This window comes from Schistocerca cancellata, chromosome 1 (genome assembly GCF_023864275.1).
Source record: "Schistocerca cancellata isolate TAMUIC-IGC-003103 chromosome 1, iqSchCanc2.1, whole genome shotgun sequence".
Classification (NCBI taxonomy): Eukaryota; Metazoa; Arthropoda; class Insecta; order Orthoptera; family Acrididae; genus Schistocerca; species Schistocerca cancellata.
The window spans coordinates 939,519,615-939,544,613 of NC_064626.1; the positions used below are offsets into that span (position 1 = coordinate 939,519,615).

General features: G+C 41.1%; 1 protein-coding gene across 1 annotated transcript in view; it reads right to left on the reverse strand.

The window, feature by feature from the left end:
• The window catches only part of LOC126116362 (protocadherin-like wing polarity protein stan), a 365,097-nt gene that overhangs the window by 161,530 nt on the left and 178,568 nt on the right, over positions 1-24,999 (reverse strand). Inside the window, exons 21-24 of the mRNA XM_049915035.1 lie at positions 20,549-20,714; positions 17,214-17,339; positions 15,466-15,605; positions 9,230-9,413 (exon numbers count right to left, since the gene is read on the reverse strand). Coding sequence (XP_049770992.1) covers positions 9,230-9,413; positions 15,466-15,605; positions 17,214-17,339; positions 20,549-20,714 — 616 coding nt within the window. The remainder of the gene's footprint in view (positions 1-9,229; positions 9,414-15,465; positions 15,606-17,213; positions 17,340-20,548; positions 20,715-24,999) is intronic.

The following is a 24,999-nucleotide window of genomic DNA, read 5'->3' on the forward strand; positions in this document are numbered from 1 at the left end:
CCCCAACCGAGTGTAATTGATGAACTCAAAAATTAGTCTAAAGCACTTTCAGGGGACCTGCTGGATACATACTTCCACATCTGAGTTTTAAACATCCAAACCATGTTGTGACAAAGCAAGCTGGGATATTTTTACTTCCCCTCTTGTTTTGCCAGATGCCTACTTAAATTTGTTTTTTTCACTTTTAACTAATTACCATTAACATACGTGAATATAATCGGCATTTACATAATAGAGAAAGGTTGACCCTCAGTTTTAAAGAATATAACATCAGACCTAATTTTGTGCATAGTTTTAAGTATGTAACTGATTTTCTAATTTATACCAACTATTCCTAGTTAGTATCTTTTGTTATAGGGTGAAATCAGTAATTGTTTTGTAACTTAAATTCTATTGTTGATGTATAAACAAAAATAAATTCTGTATTAATTATAAACATTTGGAGGAACAACTAATTGTATTCTCTAAGGATCTATTTGGCTCTATTCAAAAATATGCTAGCAAAGCCCTTAATTAATTCCAAAGTAATTAACAGTTTTGTCAAAAATATTGTTTACATAATGATATCTGTTAATTTCATCATTTAAACAAATAATTTGTCCTAAACCTCATAGTAGAAGAAACTGTTAATAGGAAATTTTTTATCAATTTATTCAGTTAATTTAATAAGTTAAGTTTCAATTGTAATTTATGTAAATTTAACTTCGAACAATGTGTAGTTTCAGCACCTATTACTGTGAGGAAATACAGGGTGTTACAAAAAGATACGGCCAAAATTTCAGGAAACATTCCTCACATACAAAGAAAAAAAATATGTTATGTGGACATGTGTCCGGAAACGCTTACTTTCCATGTTAGAGCTCATTTTATTACTTCTCTTCAAATCACATTAATCGTGGAATGGAAACACACAGCAACAGAACGTACCAGCGTGACTTCAAACACTTTGTTACAGGAAATGTTCAAAACGTCCTCCGTTAGCAAGGATACATGCATCCACCCTACGTCGCATGGAATCCCTGATGCGCTGATGCAGCCCTGGAGAATGACAATACGAGCACGAAGAGTCTCTACATTTGATAGCGCGGTTGTGTAGACGAGCTTTCAAATGCCCCCATAAATGAAAGTCAAGAGGGTTGAGGACAGGAGAGCGTGGAGGCCATGGAATTGGTCCGCCTCTACCAATCCATCGGTCACCAAATCTGTTGTTGAGAAGCGTACAAACACTTCGACTGAAATGTGCAGGAGCTCCATCGTGCATGAACCACATGTTGTGTCATACTTGTAAAGGCACATGTTCTAGCAGCACAGGTAGAGTATCCCGTATGAAATCATGATAACGTGCTCCATTGAGTGTAGGTGGAAGAACATGGGGCCCAATCAAGACATCACCAACAATGCTTGCCCAAACATTCACAGAAAAATCTGTGTTGATGACGTGATTGCACAATTGCGTGCGGATTCTCGTCAGCCCACACATGTTGATTGTGAAAATTTACAATTTGATCACGTTGGAATGAAACCTCATCCATAAAGAGAACATTTGCACTGAAATGAGGATTGACACATTGTTGGATGAACCATTCGCAGAAGTGTGCCCGTGGAGGCTAATCAGCTGCTGATAGTGCCTGCACACACTGTACATGATACGGAAACAACTGGTTCTCCCGTAGCACTCTCCATACAGTGACGTGGTCAACATTACCTTGTACAGCAGCAACTTCTCTGACGCTGACATTAGGGTTATCGTCAACTGCACGAAGAATTGCCTCGTCCATTGCAGGTGTCCTCGTCATTCTAGGTCTTCCCCAGTCGCGAGTCATAGGCTGGAATGTTCCGTGCTCCCTAAGACGCCGATCAATTGCTTCGAACATCTTCTTGTCGGGACACCTTCGTTCTGGAAATCTGTATCGATACAAACATACCGCGCCACGGCTATTGCCCCGTGCTAATCCATACATTAAATGGGCATCCGCCAACTCCGCATTTGTAAACATTGCACTGACTGCAAAACCACGTTTGTGATGAACACTGACCTGTTGATGCTACGTACTGATGTGCTTGATGCTAGTACTATAGAGCAATGAGTCGCATGTCAACAAAAGCACTGAAGTCAACATTACCTTCCTTCAATTGGGCCAACTGGCGGTGAATCGAGGAAGTACAGTACACACTGACGAAACTACAATGAGCTCTAACGTGGAAATTAAGCATTTCTGGACACATGTCCATATAACATCTTCTCTTTATTTGTGTGTGAGGAATGTTTCCTGAAAGTTTGGCTGTACCTTTTTGTAACACCCTGTATAAGGGCCTGTTTTTTGGTCCAGAGGCAGTCAGTCCACGGCCGAGTTTCAGACGAGAAATCTGTACTGATTAGAACAACAATGCTTCAAATTAACTGTGAAATAAAAGTTACACAATTACACAATTAGGTCGTCTGTTAAAACAATGACAGTGTCTGTTCCATACGTACCTGATTATTCTGAAAGAACTGTGGACTATGTGGTTATGTTTTTTACTGCTCATTGATGTTCAACAGGAAACTATTGTAGCAGTATGTGGATGCTAGCCTGCAACCTATTAATGAGGTTTATTGAAGGTTAAACAACAGTGCACTGGCCATATAACTGTGTATTATTGTGGGGTTGTGAACAGTGAAAGTAAGTACTGTGAAACGCAAATGTGCACCTGTCGGCAAAGTAGTCGATGTTGTACTTCCAGAACCCATTTTACAGCCTGTGTAGCAATGCACTGAGTACAGTCAACAAAGAAATAAAAAGAGAGCAAATGTCATCACAACAGTTCAGCCTGACCAATAGACTGAGGCTGAAAAGGGGGAGTTGTGAGCTGGCAAACACCATTAGCTATACAAAAAAATCAAATTCTCAAGAAACAAATGGGAGCCATTATCGGTAACCACAGCATACGGAAGTGCATCAATTGCAAAGACCTTAGACAGGGCTGAAATAGTGGTTGTCGCAGATGAGGACAGACAAGGTGCCACACAATTACACTTGGAACTGGCGTGCATTATAATAAGCCAATATTTATTTAGGAAGGGCAAAGCAAAATTGACATGCAGACACTCCCATGGCTACTGCAATGTTGACCAGAGTAAAAGACATCCGTGGGGCCACAGTTGCCGAACACAATGAGTGCAAACAGCAATAAGCCAAGTAATGTCCCCGTCTATGCCCAGCCAATACACATGCTGGCAGGCCAAAGCTTTGGTGTGAAAGGTCCTCCAATGATAGACAGGCAGAAGCCACAGTACATTACAGCATAAGAAAGTGGGTATTACAATGGAGGAACAATATCCTCCATAGCTAACAAAACAATCCATCAAACACAGAAAGGTGGTGCTGGAGGGAGACGTAATCATTCTAGGGATCCAAGGCATGGCCCATAGGTTTTTTTGGCCAACTGTGCTGCTTGGAAGAAATGACCCGACTAATTAAAGGATCATTGGTGGTGTCCGATGGTTATGTGGCACTAGTGATGGGTAACTATCACATTCTGGTTTCAATACCTAAACAGAAACAAAGCAACTCATCCTGAATGAAATCCAGGTACAGCCCAATTGGAAAAAAAGACAAAGCATCTGCGCTGATGTGTTGCATCATCAGCCAGTAATCGATTTGATAATGATAATGGGAGAGGAAGAGAGGACACTGATGCAAACAGTGTGCTTCCTTGTCCAGCACAGAAGCCAAAAGGTTAAGAAAAGCAACTAACGGCTTTTGATTCACGATTAAATAGAAGTTAGAACCATACAAGGAGACATGGGGCTTCTTGAAAGCAACCACAATCGTTAAAGCCTCCTTTTCAATCTGAGAGGGGTGCTGCTGAGTGGGAGTTAAAGTCTTAGAAGTATAAGTAAATGGTTGTTCAGACCTGTCTGCTTATTTGCGTGCCACACCATGCCAAGATTGTGCTGAGAGACATCTGTAGCCGACATATGATGCTGACCTGCCTGAAATATGGCCAGACATGGGGCAGAGTGAAGATTAGATTTAAGCAAAGCAAACGATCATTCACAAGCTGGGGACCAAAAAAAAGGAACATTTTTACACACAAGCACATACAGGGTCTGAGCAATAGTGGAAGCATAAGGTAAAAACTTATGGTAGGACGCAACTTTACATATGTCCTTTACCTGCAGTTCCATAATAGAGGTCAGCCACAATAATGCTACAATTGCATCAACAAGGTGACACAATGGCTTGACAACTGTCTGAGGAACCTCAAAACCTAGGTACTCAATCAACATGTGAAAATACTACGATTTGGCAAGATTGCACTTGAGACCTGCAGACTCAAAACAGAAAACAACGATTGGAGATTTCTAAGATGGTCTTTGGTAGAAGAACCCGAAACAACAATACCAACAAGGTAAATTATGCAGCCGAGCACAGAGGCTGTCAGCAGTTCTAAAAAAACTGCTGAAAAATTGTGGGTGAGCTAGCAATGCCAAAAAGCCAGCTTTGATATTGTTATAGGCCAAATAGCGTAAAGACAACGAGAAGGTGCCTTGAGGCCTCATCCAAGGGAGCTGGAGGTATGCTTCTGACAAAATGATCTTGGAAAAGCAATGGCTGCCCAATAATTTTGTGAGCAATTTGTCATGGCAGGGCAAAGGGCAAATATCTATCATGGACTGTGCATTAATTGTAACAATGAAGTCGCCACAGAGGCAAAGATTACCCATTGACTTCTTAATGATGACTAGTGGTGTAGCCCATTCACAGGAAGAAATAGGCTGAATAGACATCGAGCGACATCAAATGGTCTAATTCGGCCTTAACACAGTCACGCAACACGATTGGCACCTGCTGTGGACAGGAAAAAATTTTTTACAAGGGCAGGCGAACTCTTTCATAGTAATGTGGGCAAGAAAACCAGTAGCACAACCAAGCCCAGGGTAAAACAGAGACAAAAATTCAGAGCAGAGAGACTCCAGTTTCTGATATGGAACTTGATCTGACACTAAATTTATCTCACTGACAATGGAGAAAATGAAAGCGTTAAATGCTTTCTAACCCAAACACATCTGTGGTATGCAAACGACCCACAACAAGGAAGGTGAGAATGTGAACAACAGATTTGTAAGAGACAAGAGAAGAGAAATTACCTAGGATCGTAAACTGCTGTTTATTGTACCTAACAAACTTCCATGAAACCTGTGTGAGGGGATGCACTTAGTAAAGTCACTGCAGCTCCTGCGTTCAATTGTATTTTTAGTGGATTCTTGAACATGCACAAGTCAATAAACAATTTGTTTGCTGAGACAGTCATTGTAGAGATACAGCATATTATTGTAGAGATACAGTTAATGTCCATCAGCACTACTGTAACAGCCAATTCTGTGAAAAAGCACTTCATTGTGAGAATCCAACGTATACAGATGTGCTCAGTATAACACAATCCTTTGAAGTGTCACAGGCCACAGCCAGTCAGATTGTTGCCTTGGGGGAGGTATCAGAAGTTGCTCAATCAAACCCTGTTAGGTACACTGCAAGTGATCAGGATGATGGGGAAGCTGTTGCAGCTATACAACTTTCAACTCAGCATTGCATGGGGTTGCGTCGGTTACAGCCACAGCAACAACAGACCGCATCACATCATCAGCAACAATCCTCTCCCATCTTGCCTGTACTACTTCATCCAACATGGTCATGCTGTCTGCCCTAATCATTGGGCTCTTTGCAACAAGTGTCGAAAGAAAGGCCACATTGCATCAGTGTGTAACTCCTCTTCAAATAATAACATCATGCACCATGAGATCAGAGAAGGATTCGTGATGGGTACTAGCAACAAGTTTACAATGATGGCTGAGCCCGTGGAATTCTGCAGCCCAGGCTTTGTAAGATTGGTGCAGGTGTTTCTGACAATGCTGAAATTCTAAATGAGTTGCAATGACATTCATTCTGTCACAGTAACATGCTGAGAGAAGCTTGCACATTTCATCAAATAACAACTTGGCCGGTTCTTACAAAGGTGCAAGTTGGTACAACAATGATAAATGTAAAACTACCGTATTTAACTGAATCTAAGCCGCACTCGAATCTAAGCCACACCCGAAAAATGAGACTCTAAATAAAGGAAAAAAAATATCCCGTATCTATACCGCACCTGAAATTTGAGACTCAAAATTCAAAGGGGAGAAACATTTTAGACCGCACCTCCCAACCGAAACCAAGTTGGTCCATTGTAATATGAGACAACTTCGGTCGAATGAATGACGATACAGCTACAGTAGTTTGGTGCGTGTGGTAAACTTAGCAGTTAAGCTTTACCACATTGTCATTGCTATGCGTCAGGCACTCTGTCTGTATTTATACTAGAGAGCCTTTTTCAAGTGCTTCGTCTGGTTTGAATTGATTGCTTGTTTTTCTTTGATCTGATAAGTGCCATTCTCTTTGTTATAGGTGTTTCCGTCACTCTACGCTCAAAATGCATTATTGTACTGTGCCATGCTTGTTTGTCGCATTCTGATAATGCGTGTTTACGGCCTGTTGCTGCTCGCGGCATGGCTTGCTTTTGTGCATGCTACCGCCACTTACAATTAAAAAAAAAAGAAAGAGGAATCATCTCATTAGTGAAACAATGGCAAGAGACTGCTATTTGTTGTTACTTACACTGCCGCTTTCTTTGATAATGATCAACAAGAACCAAATAATAGACTGCGTATGATAGATGTTCTGAACGAAAGTTTAGCGAAAATTTTTCTCCGTTTGAAAATTTTTGCAGACGCCTCTTTAGTACATTACATTCTGTATAGAAATTAGAGTCATCTTAGGTTTAAAAATCTAGTCAGTTGCCGTGCTTCATTTTCGACTGTATCACTATTCAGCACAGGAATAATACGAATATAAACATGACATGATATGTATATTCTTCCGCGTTTGCTGTTGTCTCACTCTAGTTTCGTAGTTTATTAGGAAGACAGGATTTAAATGAGATAGCAGGAAACACGTAGGAATACATTCTTATGGTGAAGAGAATACTGCATGTGATTCACAATTCATAAAAGTTCCTGTTAACAACCATCTCTTGTCACAGGTATGAACAAATTCAGAACGTAGAGTTGTCCATGTTGACAAACATCCCAAACAGTCTTGCCAGTCAGATTTTCGTAGTACATTGAAAGGCTGCTACATTCGAAGATGAACAATACGGAATTTGTATTTACTTCGTTGGATAATGTATGAAAATGCAGTGGTCAAAACTGGGGGCAGAGAAAAAAGCTCGTCTTGCACCTTTTTTTTTCTGACGCAGAGGTTTTGGCGCCAGTATTTATCTTTGTGCCTGCAAAGCATGCCTGTGTAGCGCTACATATATTCGACGGCAGAAGTTAGTTGTGGCGGCACCTACCAACATTTTTCAGAACTTCCGCTTACTTTGCACTTGATTCTAAGCCGCAGGCGGTTTTTTGGATTACAAAAATGGGAAAAAAAGTGCAGCTTAGATTTGAGTAAATACAGTAACATCCGGAGAAAACGTAACCCTCACTCATAGTATAGTAAGAACAAACACGCTTTATGGGACATAGTACTTTATAGAGCAATACGTAAGATACAATGAAGTACAGGTTGTGCGTAGCACTGAACATATTGACTGAACAACAGTAATGCAGATTACAGTAGACCGAGCACTCGTTTGTGACTATTTAAATAATACTGTTTCTTTGGCAGCACACCAGAGCTGACCCAGGTGGCCTCTAAGGGATCAAATGTATTACATTCTTCATTCACAATTGTAATTCATTGTGCCTTATACTTTTTACCCTCTCCAGTCACATTACTGTGACCATCTCTCAAAAGTCTACATAATAGCCTTTTGCACCATGGACCACTGCGAGACAAGCTGGAAGATGTTCTGGAAGTTACCAACAGGGATGTGGAACCATGCTGACTCAAGTGCCATGACCAGTTGCACTATGTTTCTCGGTTTAGGATCTATGGTGCTCGAGGTGCTCCCACTGATTCTCAATTGTGTCTAAAGTCAGGAAGTTTGGTAGCCAGGACAGTATAGTAAACTCATCCTGGTGCTCTTTGAACAATGCACATACACTTTGAGCTGTAAGACACGTTGCATTGTCCTGTTCGTAGACACCATATGCCAAGGAAAAACAAACTGCACATAGGAATGGATATGGTTCCCACAGGTAGATGCATCCTTGTGTTGATGTACCATGCCTTCCAAAATGAAAAGATCACCCATAGAACACCACGAAAACATTCTCATGGCCTTAACGCTCCATCCTGGACCCTTCTAACAATGGTTGCAGTGTGTTTGCTTTCAGACGTTTCATGCCACACACACTAATGGCCACCTGTCACCTGAAAAAGTCACCTGCAGCTACTTAGTGAAAGTCCAGTTGTGGTACTGATGTGCAAATTTCAGCCTTTGTTGCCAATAAACAGCAGTCAGCATGGATGCATGAACATGATGCTTACGGCAGAGGCCCATATGCAGCAATGTTCGCTGTATGTTCATTGAGGAAATACTGTTGGTAGCCCCTTTATTCATCTGGGTGATCAGTTGCTCAACAGTTGCACATCTATTCACCCATACACATCTCCGCAGCAGTTGCTGACCCCTGTCACCTATGGCCTGTGGTGCACCATTATCCCCCGGTTTTGTATAGCACTATTTTTTGCCATGCACAGTATACTTTAACCATGGTGGCATCAGAACAGTTTACAAACCTAGCCATTTTGGAAATGCCTTCACCCTTGGCCCAAAAGCCACTGGACATCAGATAAATTGTTCCGTTTCTGCATTGTCTTCTGAATATTCTGACACGCTTTACATACCCTCCACTGCTACTGCTGTCAGCTGTAGTTTGTGAGTTGTTATTGCACATTGACATCAAACATGGATGCAGTAGCCACCAGAAAGATCGCGGGAGGCACACATCGGCACGGCGCATCACGGACAGGAGTTGCCGCAAGTAAAGTCCCGTCCACCAGAGGGCACACGAGAATTAGGCCGCGCCCTCTGCCAGCGGAACAACAACTCAGGCAGCACGGGCCGTGCCCAGTCAGTTTTACATCGGGCATGCCTAGCAGACAGTTCCTGATCCACACTATGTGAAGTACGATGGACCACGTGAATCGTGTTACTACAATGGACTTGTAGTGCTCATATTATTGTGACTGGACCATTACCCGAGGAAAAAAGTCTTACTGTGAATTTTGGTTAACTTCTGTTTTCAATTTACCTTCACATCCTCTGAGTGTTACTTCTGCATATGGGTTTGGACATGAATCACATCGCCTCCCTATCACACCTGTACGACAGCTGCATTGACCTGTAACTGAGTCACACTGATTCCCAAATGAACCAATAGAATAACATTCACAGTCAAAGCAGCGTTCCGAATCAGGTGGTTGGAAATGATTTTCCTGTAAAACAGAATAAGACATACTAATAACAAAATGTTAGAACAAAGATCCCAAATTTTTCTCATATTTCATAGAAAACACACAACATAAATATATTTCAAATTAGATGCAGATTACTAATGTATTTACCCTCAGACTTCAAGAAGAATATAATAATTCCAATCCCAAAGAAAGCAGGTGTTGACAGATGTGAAAATTACCAAACTATCAGTTTAATAGGTCACGGCTGCAAAATACAAACGTGAATTCTTTACAGACGAATAGAAAAACTAGTAGAAGCCGGCCTAGGGGAAGATCAGTTTGGATTCCATAGAAATATTGGAACACGTGAGGCAATACTGACCCTACGACTTATCTTAGAAGCTAGATTAAGGAAAGGCAAACCTACGTTTCTAGCATTTGTAGACTTAGAGAAAGCTTTTGACAATGTTGACTGGAATACTCTCTTTCAAATTCTGAAGGTGGCAGGGGTAAAATACAGGGAGCGAAAGGCTATTTACAATTTGTATAGAAACCAAATGGTAGTTATAAGAGTTGAGGGGCATGAAAGGGAAGCAGTGGTTGGGAAGGGAATGAGACAGGGTTGTAGCCTCTCCCCGATGTTATTCAATCTGTATATTGAGCAAACAGTGAAGGAAACAAAAGAAAAATTCGGAGTAGGTATTAAAATCCATGGAGAAGAAATAAAAACTTTGAGGTTCGCCGATGACATTGTAATTCTGTCAGAGACAGCAAAGGATTTGGAAGAGCAGCTGAATGGAATGGATAGTGTCTTGAAGGGAGGATATAAGATGAACATCAACAAAAGCAAAACAAGGATAATGGAATGTAGTCGAATTAAAGTCGGGTGATGCTGAGGGTATTAGATACTTAAAGTAGTAAAGGAGTTTGGCTATTTGGGGAGCAAAATAACTGATGATGGTCGAAGTAGAGAGGATATAAAATGTAGACTGGCAATGGCAAGGAAAGCGTTTCTGAAGAAGAGAAATTTGTTAACATCGAGTATAGATTTAAGTGTCAGGAAGTCGTTTCTGAAAGTATTTGTATGGAGTGTAGGTATGTATGGAAGTGAAACATGGATGATAACTAGTTTAGACGAGAAGAGAATAGAAGCTTTTGAAATGTGGTGCTACAGAAGAATGCTGAATATTAGATGGGTAGATCACATAACTAATGAGGAGGTGTTGAATAGGATTGGGGAGAAGAGAAGTTTGTGGCACAACTTGACTAGAAGAAGGGATCGGTTGGTAGGACATGTTCTGAGGCATCAAGGGATCACCAATTTAGTACTGGAGGGTAGCGTAGAGGGTAAAAATCGTAGAGGGAGACCAAGAGATGAATACACCAAGCAGATTCAGAAGGATGTAGGTTGCAGTAGGTACTGGGGGATGAAGAAGCTTGCACAGGATAGAATAGCATTGAGAGCTGCAGCAAACCAGTCTCAGGACTGAAGACCACAACAACAACAACAACAACAACAACTAATGTATTGAAATAAATGAGCATTCTCAGTTGATATCAGAAACTGATCTAAAGGGTCCTTACTGACGTGATCTTATAGAGCATTAGCAGGTACTGTGTGTTACAACCTTTTCTATTGCATGTTTTTCAGCACTGTTTCAATGCAAATAATGGTTAAAATTTTTAAAAACTATCATAATGTATGTGAAAATACACTGAAGAACTGTAATTAACAGACCACTTTATGATAAAAAGTGTAGGAAAGAATAGCATATATAATCACGGGGTGATGGGACCAACCTTTGGTGTTGTCTCCCTTTCTTTTTTAGAGTTTTATAACTATTTACAGAGCTGTTGAGTGCTGAGAAAGGCTATGATACACCAATTATTCACTTTTTTTTCAAAGTGATCTTTATTTCCATATGAGTCAGTATCACTAGAGACAGAATTGGCTTACGGAAGAAATTAAATAAACAGCTTCATCAGTCATATCAGATTAATATCTGACAATAAACAAATTCAGTTCCCCATCCCAAACTAAGATATAGTTTTCAATTTTGTAATGAGCAAATTTCTTGACTATTGCTCAATTCCTTTGTGTACTACAAGTATTATGTCTTTAAATCTAAGATGCAGCAAGGAGAAAATAAGAGCAAAAATTAATACCCAAGTCTTGCAAATTTTATTACTAGACTACAATTAAATGAAAACAATGAATCACACTCGAATTGACTGAGGTAGTAAAGCTAATAAGTCGTAGCTTTAATGGACACAAAGATGGAAGAAAGAAAATAGGAAGGTCACAAAAATCTGTTCAAAGACAACACTGAATATTTCAGTTTTGTGCATATTTCGAGCTATTTTTAATGTAGCAGAGGTATTTCTAATCCTTTTGCTTTAGTTCATACATTTTTATAACTGGTATTTGTTAAACATTCTAAACATTAGTTTTAATGTAATTGGATAGATAAAAAAATCTACTCACCAAGCCATGGCAGAGGGAAAAACATGTAAAGGTATTGAAATCCGCAAGCTTTTGGAGCTAGTGGCTCCTCCTCCTGGCCGGAAAGTTGAAGAGTAAGGAACAGAGTGAAGAAAAAAAGACCAATGCAGTATGGGAAACAGGGAAAGTTCTGAACAGTCACCTGGAACTCCAGGTCAGCAGAAACTTACTGAATGGGAAAAGAATGAAAGACTGATGGTTGGTGACAGCACCAGACAAGATATGAAAACCTAAGAGCTTAATGGTGGAGGGTAAGCTAATATGCAAGACAGAGACTTATTACAAAATGCCTCCACGGTGCTTTCCTGGGATCTACAATTCTTCAGCCCGTGATTTGGTTTAGATACATTAATGACATTTTTGCCATATGGACTCATGGTGAGGCTCACCTGTTAAAATTCTTGGAATTTCTAAATACATTCTCTCAATCAAGTTTCACGTAGTCCTATTCCAAATCCCATGCCACTCTCCTTGAATTTGATCTCATCCTCAGTGAAGCCCAGATAAATAATTTTAAATCTACTACGGAACAACAATACTTACATTCTGACCGTTGCCATCCTTTAGATGTCAAACGATCCCTCCCATTCAGCCTTGGCATTCAAGACAAACATATTTGCTCAGATGCAGATTCTTTACAGCAATACACCACTTCACTCATTGGAAGTAAGTACCCCACCAGCCTAATTCAAAAGCATATTGGAAAAACTGTCGCATCCAGTCCTGGTATTGCTGATCCTGTCAAAAAACAACTTGGAAGTACACCTCCAGTCACACAGTTTTATCCTGGTCTTGCCTGTATTAATCAGCTACATCGACAGGCTATAGCTTCCTTCAATCATACCCTGAAATGTGGTCCATTCTATCTGACATTTTGGCCACCACAACTAAAACAGCTTCTCTCAGCCTCCTAATCTCCACAATATCTGTGTCAGACCCTATGGCGCTTCTGCACCCATTTCCTTATCGTATGGCTCCTACCCCTGTGACCATCCTCAGGTAAGATATGCCCTATGCACCCTCCTACCAGCTCCTATACCAGCTCTGTAACTGGCAGAACATATTCTATTGAGGGAGAGTCATCTGTGAAACAACACATCTTGTGTACCAACCGCCACACATGATTAGCCGAGTGGTCTAAGGCACTGCAGTCATGGACTGTACGGCTGGTCCCGGCAAAGGTTCGAGTCCTCCCTCAGTCATGGGTGTGTGTGTTTGTCCTTAGGATAATTTAAGTTAAGTAGTGTGAAAGCTTACGGACTGATGACCTTAGCAGTTAAGTCCCAAAATATTTCACACACATTTGAACACATTTTTGTGTACCAACTGTTATGCAAACACTGCTCGGCCTACCAAAAAGTTACAAGTTAGGATGAAGGGGCATAGGCAGAAGATGGAGACTGGCAACACACAATACCCTGTTGCAGAGCAGGCTATGCAACATGACGGTCATGACCTCATTACCTTTTTCACCTCACATGCCATCTGGAATTTTCTCCAAGACATCACTTTTTCAGAAGTCTGCAGGTGGGAACTTATGTTGCAGTACGTCCTTGGTTCTCACTAACCACCTGGCTTAAATTTACATTAATTTCTTTGATCTCAGCATTTCTTCTCAGTAAATATTCTTTTCTTCACTTCATTTTCTGACCTGCCTATTTTCCCTGCAAGCCACCTCTACCACATACAACGCACTTTGCTTTCCACTCTTACTAATTTGGGCATAATGTTTTACCAATAATCCCTGTCTTGCTTATTACGCTGTCTTCCACTTTTATGCTCTCAGGTTTTCAGATCTCATCCAGTAGAGTCCCCAACTATCAATAACTATCCAGTAAGTCTCCCCTCCCTAAACCTCACCAGTCCTTTCCTTCACCTCTCCTCCTTTCTCTTCAACCCTTGTGCCAGAAAAAGAAGCCACTGGTTCTGAAAGCCTGGAAATTTCAACAGTTTTATGTGTGCTTTCTCCTGCCACTGCTAGGTGAATAGATTTTTTTATCTATCCAATTACATTATATTTTCAAAAATTGATTATTTTCATTGATATATCAACTAGTAGCTAAGATTGTTCAAAATACTGTTTCAGCCTTTGTGCCACTGTTGAATAATTTCTTACATTAGTTTATAGAAATTCCATACCATTTGAGAAGTTTCATTTCATGCTGCTAGTTAAGTTATAAAGTGAACTGACAAAAGTCATGGAATAGCGATATGCACATATACAAATTGTGGTAGTACAACATAAAGGTATAAAAGGGCAGTGCATCAGTGGAGCTGTCACTGTACTCGGGTGGTTCATGTAAAAGGTTTCCGACATGATCAACAGACTTTGGACATAGAATGGTAGTTGGAGCTAGACACTTGGGACATTCCATTTTGTAAATCATTAGGGAATTCAATATTCTGAGATCCACAGTGTCAAGAGCGTGCCCTGAATACCAAATTTCAGGCATTACGTCTCACCATGGACAACGCATTGTCCGACAGCCTTCACCTGACGTTCCAGAGCATTGGCATTTGCGGAGAGTTGTCAGTGCTAACAGGCAAGCAATACTGCGTGCAATAACCGCAGAAATCAATGAGTGATGAACGAGGATGTATCCGTTAGGATAGTCTGGTAAAATGTGGCATTAACGGCTGTGGCAGGTAAAGATCAACAAAAGTGCCTTTGCTGCCAGCACATCATCACGTATAATGCCTCTCTGAGGCTTGTGAACATTTCAGTTGGACCTTAGACAGCTGGAAAACTGTGGCCTGGTCAGATGAATCCCGAATTAGTTGGTAAGAGCTGAGGGTAGGGTTCGAGTGTGGCACAGACCCCATAAAGCCATGGATCAAAGTTGTTAACAAGACAGTGCGTAAGTTGGTGGAGGCTCCATAATGGTGTGGGCTGTGTTTACATGGAATGGACTGGGTTCTCTGGTCCAACTGAACTGATCATTGACTGGAAATGACTATGTTTGGCTACTTTGAGACCATTTGTAGCCATTTATGGACTTCATGTTCCCAAACAACGATTGAATTTTTATGGACGACAATACACCATGTCACTGGGCCACAGGTGTTCACAGTTGGTTTGAAGTACTTTCTGGACAGTTCGAGTGAATGATTTGACCACCCAACATGAATCCCATTGAGCATTTATGGGACATAATCAAGAGGTCAGTTCATGCACAAAACATGTACAAAATCCTTCACCAGAAACACTTTCTCAATTATGGACAGCCACAGTGGCAGCATAGCTGCTAAAATGAAGGTCCAACACAATATTCGGAATATTCCCATGACTTTTGTCATCTCAGTGTAAAAGCATATATGCCCTTTTTTGTAAGGAGTAACAAAAAATTTAAACATTAAAAAAGTAGCTTAATAATATATATATATATATAATGGTAAAACTGTCTCTCTCCAATCAAAGTGAGACATGTAATTATGGTCCGTAGCATATGCAAATAACCAACTAGCTAACACAGTGTTGGGCAGCTTCATGTCTGCATCAAGTCTGATTATGAAATAGAGGGAGGACCACATCTTTTTATAAATGAAAAAAAGATGATAAAATAGCAAAACTGTGAGGAAAAATCTTACTTTGCAGTAACATTCTCCTGTTGTCTTATTACAGTCAGCATTATAACCTTTGCTAGTGTCACAATGGCAAGGGCCACAAACAGGGAAACCCCACCAACTGGTAGGGCAGGGCTGATCCACGGGGACTTCACAGTAGTGGCCTGTAAATAACACAACTCAAAGTAGTTTCCTTAATTGAAACTTGGATATAAATACATAAAAGTCAGATTAAATACCCAAGCAGGATTAATGAAGTTGGCAACTTACTATCCTCACTGGACAACAAGTACAAAAAGAAAAAAAGTTGGAAACAGAATCATAAGACATCACAATCATGAGAAAGACAACATGCTAAGAGAATTGCAGAGACCGCAGGACAGTAGTGTAAAACGGAATCACCATATTAAAAAATTCAAAATTTATTTGCTGACTGTCAATTCCTTGACATCAGCTGTATTAGTTATAGATTTTCTATTGAATACTGACATATTAAAAATTTGTGCCAGACTAAAACTTGAACCACTTCAGCTATCCAGATAACTGCATGTAAAACAGGATAATCACAGCGCAATGGGACCATCCCTTATTGGCTGCTTCCTTGAAATTTAAATAGTTTTATAAACGTTTACAGAACTATTGAGTGGCAAGTAATGAGTATGTTACACCAGTTATTCACATATGAATTAGCCAAGATAAGAAACATAAATACAATAAAGCAGAAGTTCTATTTAATGCCTTACTGTCATATACATTTTTAACAAAAGAAATACAAAATTAAAGAGTATGTTCTTTCCAAAAAATGTTTTCTGGCTTGAAAATTGTGCAGAGGAACTGAATTTAGCTTTTGCTAGTCTCCATACTTTTAAGAACATCACACAGAATTTAGTCTTTTCAAACTCTATAAGAAGTGGCTTCAGTATCACTAACAGTTCAATTGTAGTCCACCTGCTTACTGTAATAACTGAAAGACTTAACATGCTGATAGCATATAAACCTTGCTTCTGATGGGACAGTAGTGAACCTACATATTGCAAAGGATTCAACCAGTAATATTTTATAATCAGCGAGTCAAATTTTCTTTAAAGACACGAAATAATGTTTGTCTCTTTGTTCCCTTGAAATGAAACCAGTTTATTCTTTTACATAAACTACTACAAACAGACAAATGAGGTCTCCAATATCAAATTTTGTAGCAGTCAGCTTGCTAACAGGATGGACCATGTCCACTTAGCCTGGTATCAAACAAGTATACATGATTTTTGGCAAGGGTAAAAGGTGCATGGAGCGATGGGTGTACCACCCTTCCCCTCCTAGTGCCATGGTGAAGAATGGTTGTGCTCTTTCAACAAGCAGGCCAATAGACTGGTCATTGGTTTGCACCACAGACTTTTTCACTAAACATTAGTCTCAGGCAAAAATGTGTGTGTGTGTGTGTGTGTGTGTGTGTGTGTGTGTGTGTGTGGGCGCGCGCGCTGTACACTGCTGGCATTCATTTTTCATAGTTCTTAGTCATCTCCAGAGTCTGTCGAGTTTCTTTACTATTTATTTTTTCCCCTCTTTTATCTTCCTGTCGTATCTCTGATAGCAAAAGTGTCAATACACCTTTTGCATACTTTATCAGTGATGATATAATTCTTTGTCAATGGATATGGAATAATCATGTCTCCTGAATCTTGTAGCTATATCTTTATCCCTTCATTACTCCCTGCCCCCCCCCCCCCTCCTCCCGCCCCATGCGCACATAGAGAAACTTTACATTGAAAACCTACCTGTATATTGACTAGAATTGCACTGGCAATGGTAACCATGGGGGGGATTATTGTCTTTGATGCATCGAGCTGAATTGGCACAGGGATTCATCTCACATACTCCAACACACGATGTACCAACATATCCTGTAATTAAAAACCAATTATGAATTATAAGTACAAGAATGATACTGAAACCTTATGTTTAATGCTATGTAGAAATTAACTTAAATGCTAGAAACGAATATTTAAAATATTTCAATCTTCAATAAACTATTTTTATTACACCTATTCTCTAAGACCTATTTAAAAATAAACTATTTCTGCAGTAGACAAACTGAAAGTATAAAAATTTAGTGTGGAACTTCCTTTACTGTGCTGGTTCAAAGAAGTCATAGTTACAAAACAGAAATTACCATTTATTATTTCTTCTCAGAAGTAGATCTTTTTCATACCTATAACTTTTGTACCACCAGATGATCTTATGATGCCTGCGGTATTTTACAACTAAAAGTGATCAATTAATTCTATGTTTTCAAAATTAGTTTGTTAGCAATTATCTGTCATTCCTTTAATTAGGTTGTCTGTTAATTACATGAATTCAAAGTTTATGAATACACATGTATTCTCCTGGCTTTAAAACATCCCCATATCTAATGAAGCAAGTAATCTGTATCAGTTTCAATGGAAATGTGCAAATCAATGTACATGTTATTGCTTATAAGGCCTCAGAATGAAAATGATAATGATAATGATAATGAAAGCAAAGATTCGCACATAGAGTACAAATATATTTCTATGTGAGACAGTCGAAGAGACTCGGCTTACCAGCTGCTGAAATGGAAAGCTGGAAGAATAGAGACAAAGTAATCATCAAACACTAAATCTCTAGTATCATGATTGTCATGCAGTTCTTCCACTTTAAGAAAGATGCCAATACAAGGGAAAATTTGTTACTTTTAATTCTTTTTCTTATTAATATGTCTCTCCTGTCCTGAGTTTCCATTATCTAAAAAGTTCTTGGATGCTTATACCTTGTAGATTCTTCTGACAAACTGTTTTGAGTCTTAACCTTAAACAGTCCTCCTTCAAAAGTCTTGATGATCCAAACATGATTAGAAGTTTTCAAACTATAGTAAGCTGAAATCAGGTGACTTTAAACACACACTTCCTGCACATCAATGTCAACAATCCAATTTGGTGCTAAATGAAAGACCAATTAATATCATATTGCAAAAATAAGATTTTATAGTTTAATATGCCTCCTCAAAAGTGGATGGGGGGGGAGGGGGGGGGGGATTATTGACTTGCTGATACCAAGATGAACTTGCATTACATCAAACATGATGTTACTTGCTACATATTTAAGACCACTCATACAACTGATTTGATGTTACACTAAGATTTTAGCTTGGCAATCTACCAGAAATGTCAGAATCTACCAACAATCAAGAAAGCTAAAAAACTCTGTTGCCTATGGGTACCACACATTAGCCTGGGTATGTAGTCCTTACAGCAAAAGGAAGGAGAATTTGAATTTAATGACTTTTTTGTGACAATGTCATTAGAGAAATCCTGGGGGACATAAAATTTCTGGGATTTAGGGGATTAGTGTGGTTTCAGCTCCCTGAGACTGCAGATGTGTGTGCAAGTTGCATTTACGTGTGTGTGTGTGTGTGTGTGTGTGTGTGTGTGTGTGTGTGTGTGTCTACTGCTGACAATGGCTGAAAGCTTTAATTGTGTGAATCTTTTTGTTGTGCCTATCGTGACTTAGCATCTCCGCTATATGGTTTGTAGCAACTTTCCTTCCTGGTATTGTGACACATGAATTACCCACTGACATAACTGAATCAAAATTTAATAACTGGACAAGGGACCATAATTATAATGTCTAACCTTGGCACAGGTGGGTGAGCATGATAAAAGCATAGTTATGAGAATAATTTGCATATATTACCAAAGTCTGCAAATATGGTTCGTGAATTACAGGAAGAACACGGAAAAATAGCTACAAACACCAATAAAATCTCCAAAGTGTTTAATGAAAGCAACTAGATGGCTGTGAGACATTAAAACTGTGCTACTGCCTCCAGAAGGAAGTTATCTAACATTGTGTTGCTACCACATCGGGATTTGCAATGCTGGCCTATTTTTGCAGCTTGACTGCAGAAAGCAGCAGCAGCAGTGGCTAGAGACTTTGAGTTCAACCTCCCTTCTGCAGTCAGTGCTAAGATGGAGACATATTTCTATATGACAGCAAGGCTCCCTCCATGAGTTTAATCTTCCATCACCTAGTAGCACGTATTTTCCATCTTAATGCTCTGAAACAAGGCTGTTTGTTCTGTAGCAGGAATCTCGCTGGTCAAAGGTAACAGATACTGCAAGTTCCGCCCACTGAGAATTCAATAATATGGTTAAACAAACTCCTATTCTTGCAGATTTCATGATTATCAACCAATAGTGCTGTGGTGTGAGGAGGAAGCCAGAATACTACTTCCAGTCCATGATATTATTCTGAAATGGACCTGATTGAGAAAGCATGGGTTCTCTGTAAAATAGCACTATGTCAATAGGAATGCTTGTTTTTAAAAGTTAAAACAGAACATTCTTCCACTGTGTGGCTACTGACGCAACAGCATTTCTCACATTGGCCTCTGTGACTGCTGAGACAACATTGTTTTTTCATGCTGTCCTCTGGAGAGCGACAACTGGCTACATTTTTATCTTTGTAAAAGGATTCTTCAAACAGTACCTTTTTTGTTGTGGCAGATAGCTGTCCCTGTAAACTGCCTGGAGTGCAGGGAATGGAGGACACAAATGCCGTGTTGGTTATCTGGACTGAAACCCAGCTTTGGACTCTTAAAAAGTATATGGCCCTGCCCATTCTTTTATGAAATTTCCTCCCTTTTGCCAGCCAGCTCAAAGGCTTTCAACACTGCAGTCACTCGCCATTATAAAAGAGAAAGTCAAAGAAAGCAATACAATAGACAGCAACTGGTGGTACTGAATGCTGTCTGCAGTTATGAAGTAGTGTAAGAAAATGACAAATTGATCAAGAGAATATGCATATGATATCCTGAAACATGATGTGTGAAAGTTCCTGCTGTGTAACAGTAGCAATGTATACTTTAATAATATTTTTGCACTGCATGATCATTAAAAACCACTGACATTCAAACTACACATGAAAAATGGGTGGTTCTTTCTTCTTAACAATCATGATAGATTCATTCACCATCTTTATTTTAGATAGTTTTAACAACTCTTTGTAAATAAAATGAAGCTCTTGAATTCATATTTATTCTCAGCATAGCTGTTTAATATGGCAACGCCTTCTACAAGCTAGTACCACTCACCTATATCACACTGACACCGAAACTGCTCCCAGTCAGCTACACATGTGCTATGAGGTGGACATTTATCTTTCTGGGCACAATGATCCACACCCAGACAACCCTCAGCCACATTTTCCTTTTCTGTGGGCCTCTGCAGAGTTGATTGTGTTGTTCCAACTCTCACATCCTGCAAATATTATTCAGAAAGATATTAAAGATTTGAATCAGAAATCATATAAAAAGAGCTAATAATAACAATTATCAAGGATAATACAATAGTGCTTATAAATTATATCTGACACACACACACACACACACACACACACACACACACACACACACACACACCACCCGTACACACAAGCAAGCACACTTCATGCACACACGACCACCAACTCCACCATCTTGAGGATAACGGAGGGGGGGGGGGGGGGGGGGGGAGGGGAAGAGAAGGGACAGTAGTGTACAGGTGGGTATGCTGTCTGTCTGATGGAGCGTGCAGGGACTAGACTGCCAACAGGTGCAATGTAGGGAGGTTGCAGGGCAGGGATGTGGGAAAAAAAGGAGAGGAGTGGGGAAAGATGGGCAGATGTATTTGCAGAGGGTGGCAAATAAACAGGACTGGAGATGAGAATGGGGAGAAGATGATAGGACAGAGGGGACGGAAATTGTGGGTGGAGGGTGTGGGGACAATATGTTACTGTATGTTGAGGTTGGAATAATTATGGGAGCGGAGAATGTGTTGTAAGGGTAACTCCCATCTGCGCAGTTCCAGCTGGTGGTGGAGGGAAGGATCCAGATGACTCAGGTAGTGAAGCAGCCATTAAAATCCAGTGTGTTATGTTCAGCTGAATGGTGTGTCAGAGGGTGGTCTACTTTACTCATGGCCACAGTTCGGCAGTGGCCCTTCATTCTGGTAGACATTTGGTTGGTAGTCATACTGATATAAAAAGCTGTGCAATGATTACAGCACTGGTAAATGACGTGGCTGCTTTCACAGGTGGCCCGACACCTGATGGGGTAGGATAAACCTGTGACAGGACTGGGCAGGTTTTGCACCTGGGTCTTCCACATGGATATGATCGTTGTGGCAAGGGGTCGGAATTGGGAGCAGCTTGGGGATGGACTAAGATGATGTTTAGGTTGTGTGGGTGACGGAATACCACTAAGGGGTGTCAAGGATCTCTGGTAGGATGCCCCTCATTTAAGGGCATAATGACAGGTAATCAAGGCCCCTGAACAGGATGCAGTTCAGTTGTTCCAGTCCGGGGCAGTACTCGGCGATGAAGGTGAAACTCCTATGTGGCTGATTCTTGGGGTAGTAGGGCAACTGGGGGTGAGGGGAAATGGCGCAAGAGATCTGTTTGTGGACTAGATCTGGGCGATAGTGCCTGTCTGTGAAGGCCTTATTGACAACAGTCAGCTTATTTGAGCAAGGGAGTTCTCGTCACTGCAAATACACCAGCCAGGGTGGCCAGGCTGTGTACGAGGGATTTTCTGGTGTGAAAGGGATGGCAGTTGTCAAAATGCAGGTACTGTTGGTGGTTGGTGGGTTTAATGTGGACAAAGGTGCACATGAAGCCATCAGAGAGGAGGTAGTCAATATCTAGGAGGGTGACATCCTGGGTTGAGGAGGACCATGTGAAGCGAATGGGAGAGAAGGTGTTGAGGTTGTGAAGGAATAAAGATAGGGTGTCTTAGCCCTGAGTTCAGATCATGAAGATATCATCAGTGAACCTGAACCAGACTAGGGGTTTGGTGTTTTGGGAGGCTAGGAAGGTCTCCTCTAGATGGCCCATAAAAATGTTGGCATAGGAGGGTGCCATGCTGGTGCTAATGGAGGGATGGATGGATAGATAAGATAGATAGATAGATATCCAGTTATCACAGGCCCTGCAGACCAATCGCTGCTTCCACAAACTGCCTCCATTCCTTCCTATTTTGTGCCCGGTTCCTCCACGTGTCTTCATATCCCAGGGCTGCTAAGCCCTTCACCAGGTCGTTGATACAGCACTGCCTTGGGCATCCAACTGGGCGTTTGGTGTTTGTTTTCCCCTCTAGTGCCATCTTCGCCTGTCTTCCATCTGGCATATGGGCTACATGGCCCACCCATTGTATTCTTTTGCTCTTTATCTTCTGTAGGATGGTTGGTTGTCACATCAGAAGGTAGATTTCCTCGTTTTTCTTCCTCCGCCATTCTCTGTTTTGTCTTGATTCACTTTGAGCCCTACCTTCTATGCATAACTGTCCATTTTCTGGTACATTCCTTTCAACTCATGCTTTGATTCACTTAGTAGTGCTATGTCATCTGCAAATGCAAGGCAATTGAAGTTACCATCCATCTCTACTCCAGCCCACACCTGTTGCACACACTATTACTTTCTCTGAGATGACATTGAACAGAACACATGCAGATTTGTTTATATACCTTCTCTTCAAATGTTCTGGATGAGGATAATGTTAGTAATGTGTACGAGGAATGAGGTAGTGGGTTTGGAGTTCGATGGATGATGGGAAAGGTAGCATTCAATAGCGGTAAGACCATGGGCATGAGGGATGTTGATGTATACGGATGTACAGGGGTAAAGGGGTGAGGATGATGGGGAGTCGGTGAAGGAAGTGGTTGGTGTCTTTGATGTGGAAGGCTAGATTAGGGGAATTGTTTGGAGATGTTGGTCAGTGAGTGTCAAAACTCTTTCAGTGGGAGCACAATAACCAGCCACAGTGTGGTGTCCAGAATTGTTATGTTTGCAGATTTTGGAGAGCATGTATAAGGTGTGTGGGGTGTCATATGGGCGAGGAGGGAAATGGATTCAGGGGAGATGTTCTGGGTAGGGCCTAAGGGTTTATACAGGGAGGTTGTGTTGGACTTCTGGGATGGGATCACTCTGGCAGAGTTTATAGGTGCAGGAGTCACATAATTGGCGAAGGCCTTCTGCCAGGTCATTCATTCATTTCCGTGTCCGGTCAGCATTTCCAAAAAATAGTAGCTGTGATAGCTTTGTCATTTCCTTTATAAACATACAGGAGGTGGCATACAAGTACGTGGCTCGGATCTTCTTCAGCCCTGCAGACGTAAGAGGTGTGTGCGCTTGCTGGGAGGATTCCCCATTTCTTCAGGTTGGTCTTGCATCGGGGGACGCCCTCTCTTAGGTGACTGAGGATATTGTAGGATATTGTAGGTTTGCACCAGGAACTAGTTCTTCTTTTGGTGATTCATCTGTGAGCAGTGAGCCCTTCCATGTTGCAAAACAAATTGCCTCCTGTGCTCCCTCCAGTGGCACAGTCCTAGCAAGGAAACTCCAGCGGGATTTAAGGTGGGATCTTGCTGCCTGATGACCCTACAGAGGATGTTGGCAGTCATCTCCTGGTTTGTTCTCTCACTGTCTGCAGCAATGGCCCTCCGGATATTGAGTGGGGCTATTCCAACAATCGGATTCAATTTCTGCACTGCTGTTGGCTTCAAGCATCCTGAGATGATCCTTGCAATATCATTGACCTCAATATTGACTTGCTTAGCATGAGCTGAAGCATTCCACACAGAAGCAGTATACTCAGCAGCTGATACACAAAGTGCAAGTGCAGAAGTCCTCAGGAGGTGTGGATTTGCTCCCCAGCTGCTGTCAATTAGCTTCTTAAGTATCCCATTGCAAGCAATGACTTTCTGTTTCATGTTTAGACACTGCTGCCTGTACGATCGAGCCCTGTCCAGTGGGACACCTAGGTAGACTGGTGTTGAGCAATGTTTCAGTTGCTCTCCCCGTCATGTGACATCCAGCTTTTGCTGCACTTCCCTGTTTCGTAAGTGGAAGGCGCTCACTTGAGTTCTACTAGGATTGGGCTTCAGGTGGTTATCACTGTGATTCATAAAAATGTTGGTGGGACACTTTGTCTGCAGATAGGATGATTAAGTCAGGATTTGTTTTGAAGTTGTGTATGGCTGTTCTTTCTTCTACTGAAAGGTAGGTGTTCTGAAGAAGGGACATGTGGATGGATGGCGAAGCTAAGATGGAGGTAAGGAATTCCTGGAAGGTGATCAATGGGTGGTTAGGTGGGAGGGGGGAGGATCATTGTTGGATGATGGTGTGAAATGGAAGAGGCATGGTTCAATGTTCAAATTAACATGTTTTAGGGTGGAGGGATTATTGGCAAAGAAGCGTTTCCTTTGCAGGGGTCAGAAGAAGGCAAGCAGGTCTTTGACAAGTCCAGTATGGTTGGATAGGACTGAAACTTCTGTGGAACTGGGGGTTTTGGTGGAAAGTTGGTAGGGAGTTCTGAGAGATGTGGTAAGTCAAAAAGGTCAGCTGGGCAGTGTTTATCAACTATGCTGGGCGGATAAGGAGGAACACTGTGGGTACAACAGGGAATGGACAGTGGTGCCCCGAGGCAGCAGTAAGATGACAGCAAGTTGGATGACTTACGGAGGTGGTGTCTGGAATGCTCCTCCAAATGGTCAAAAGCAATGGATACAA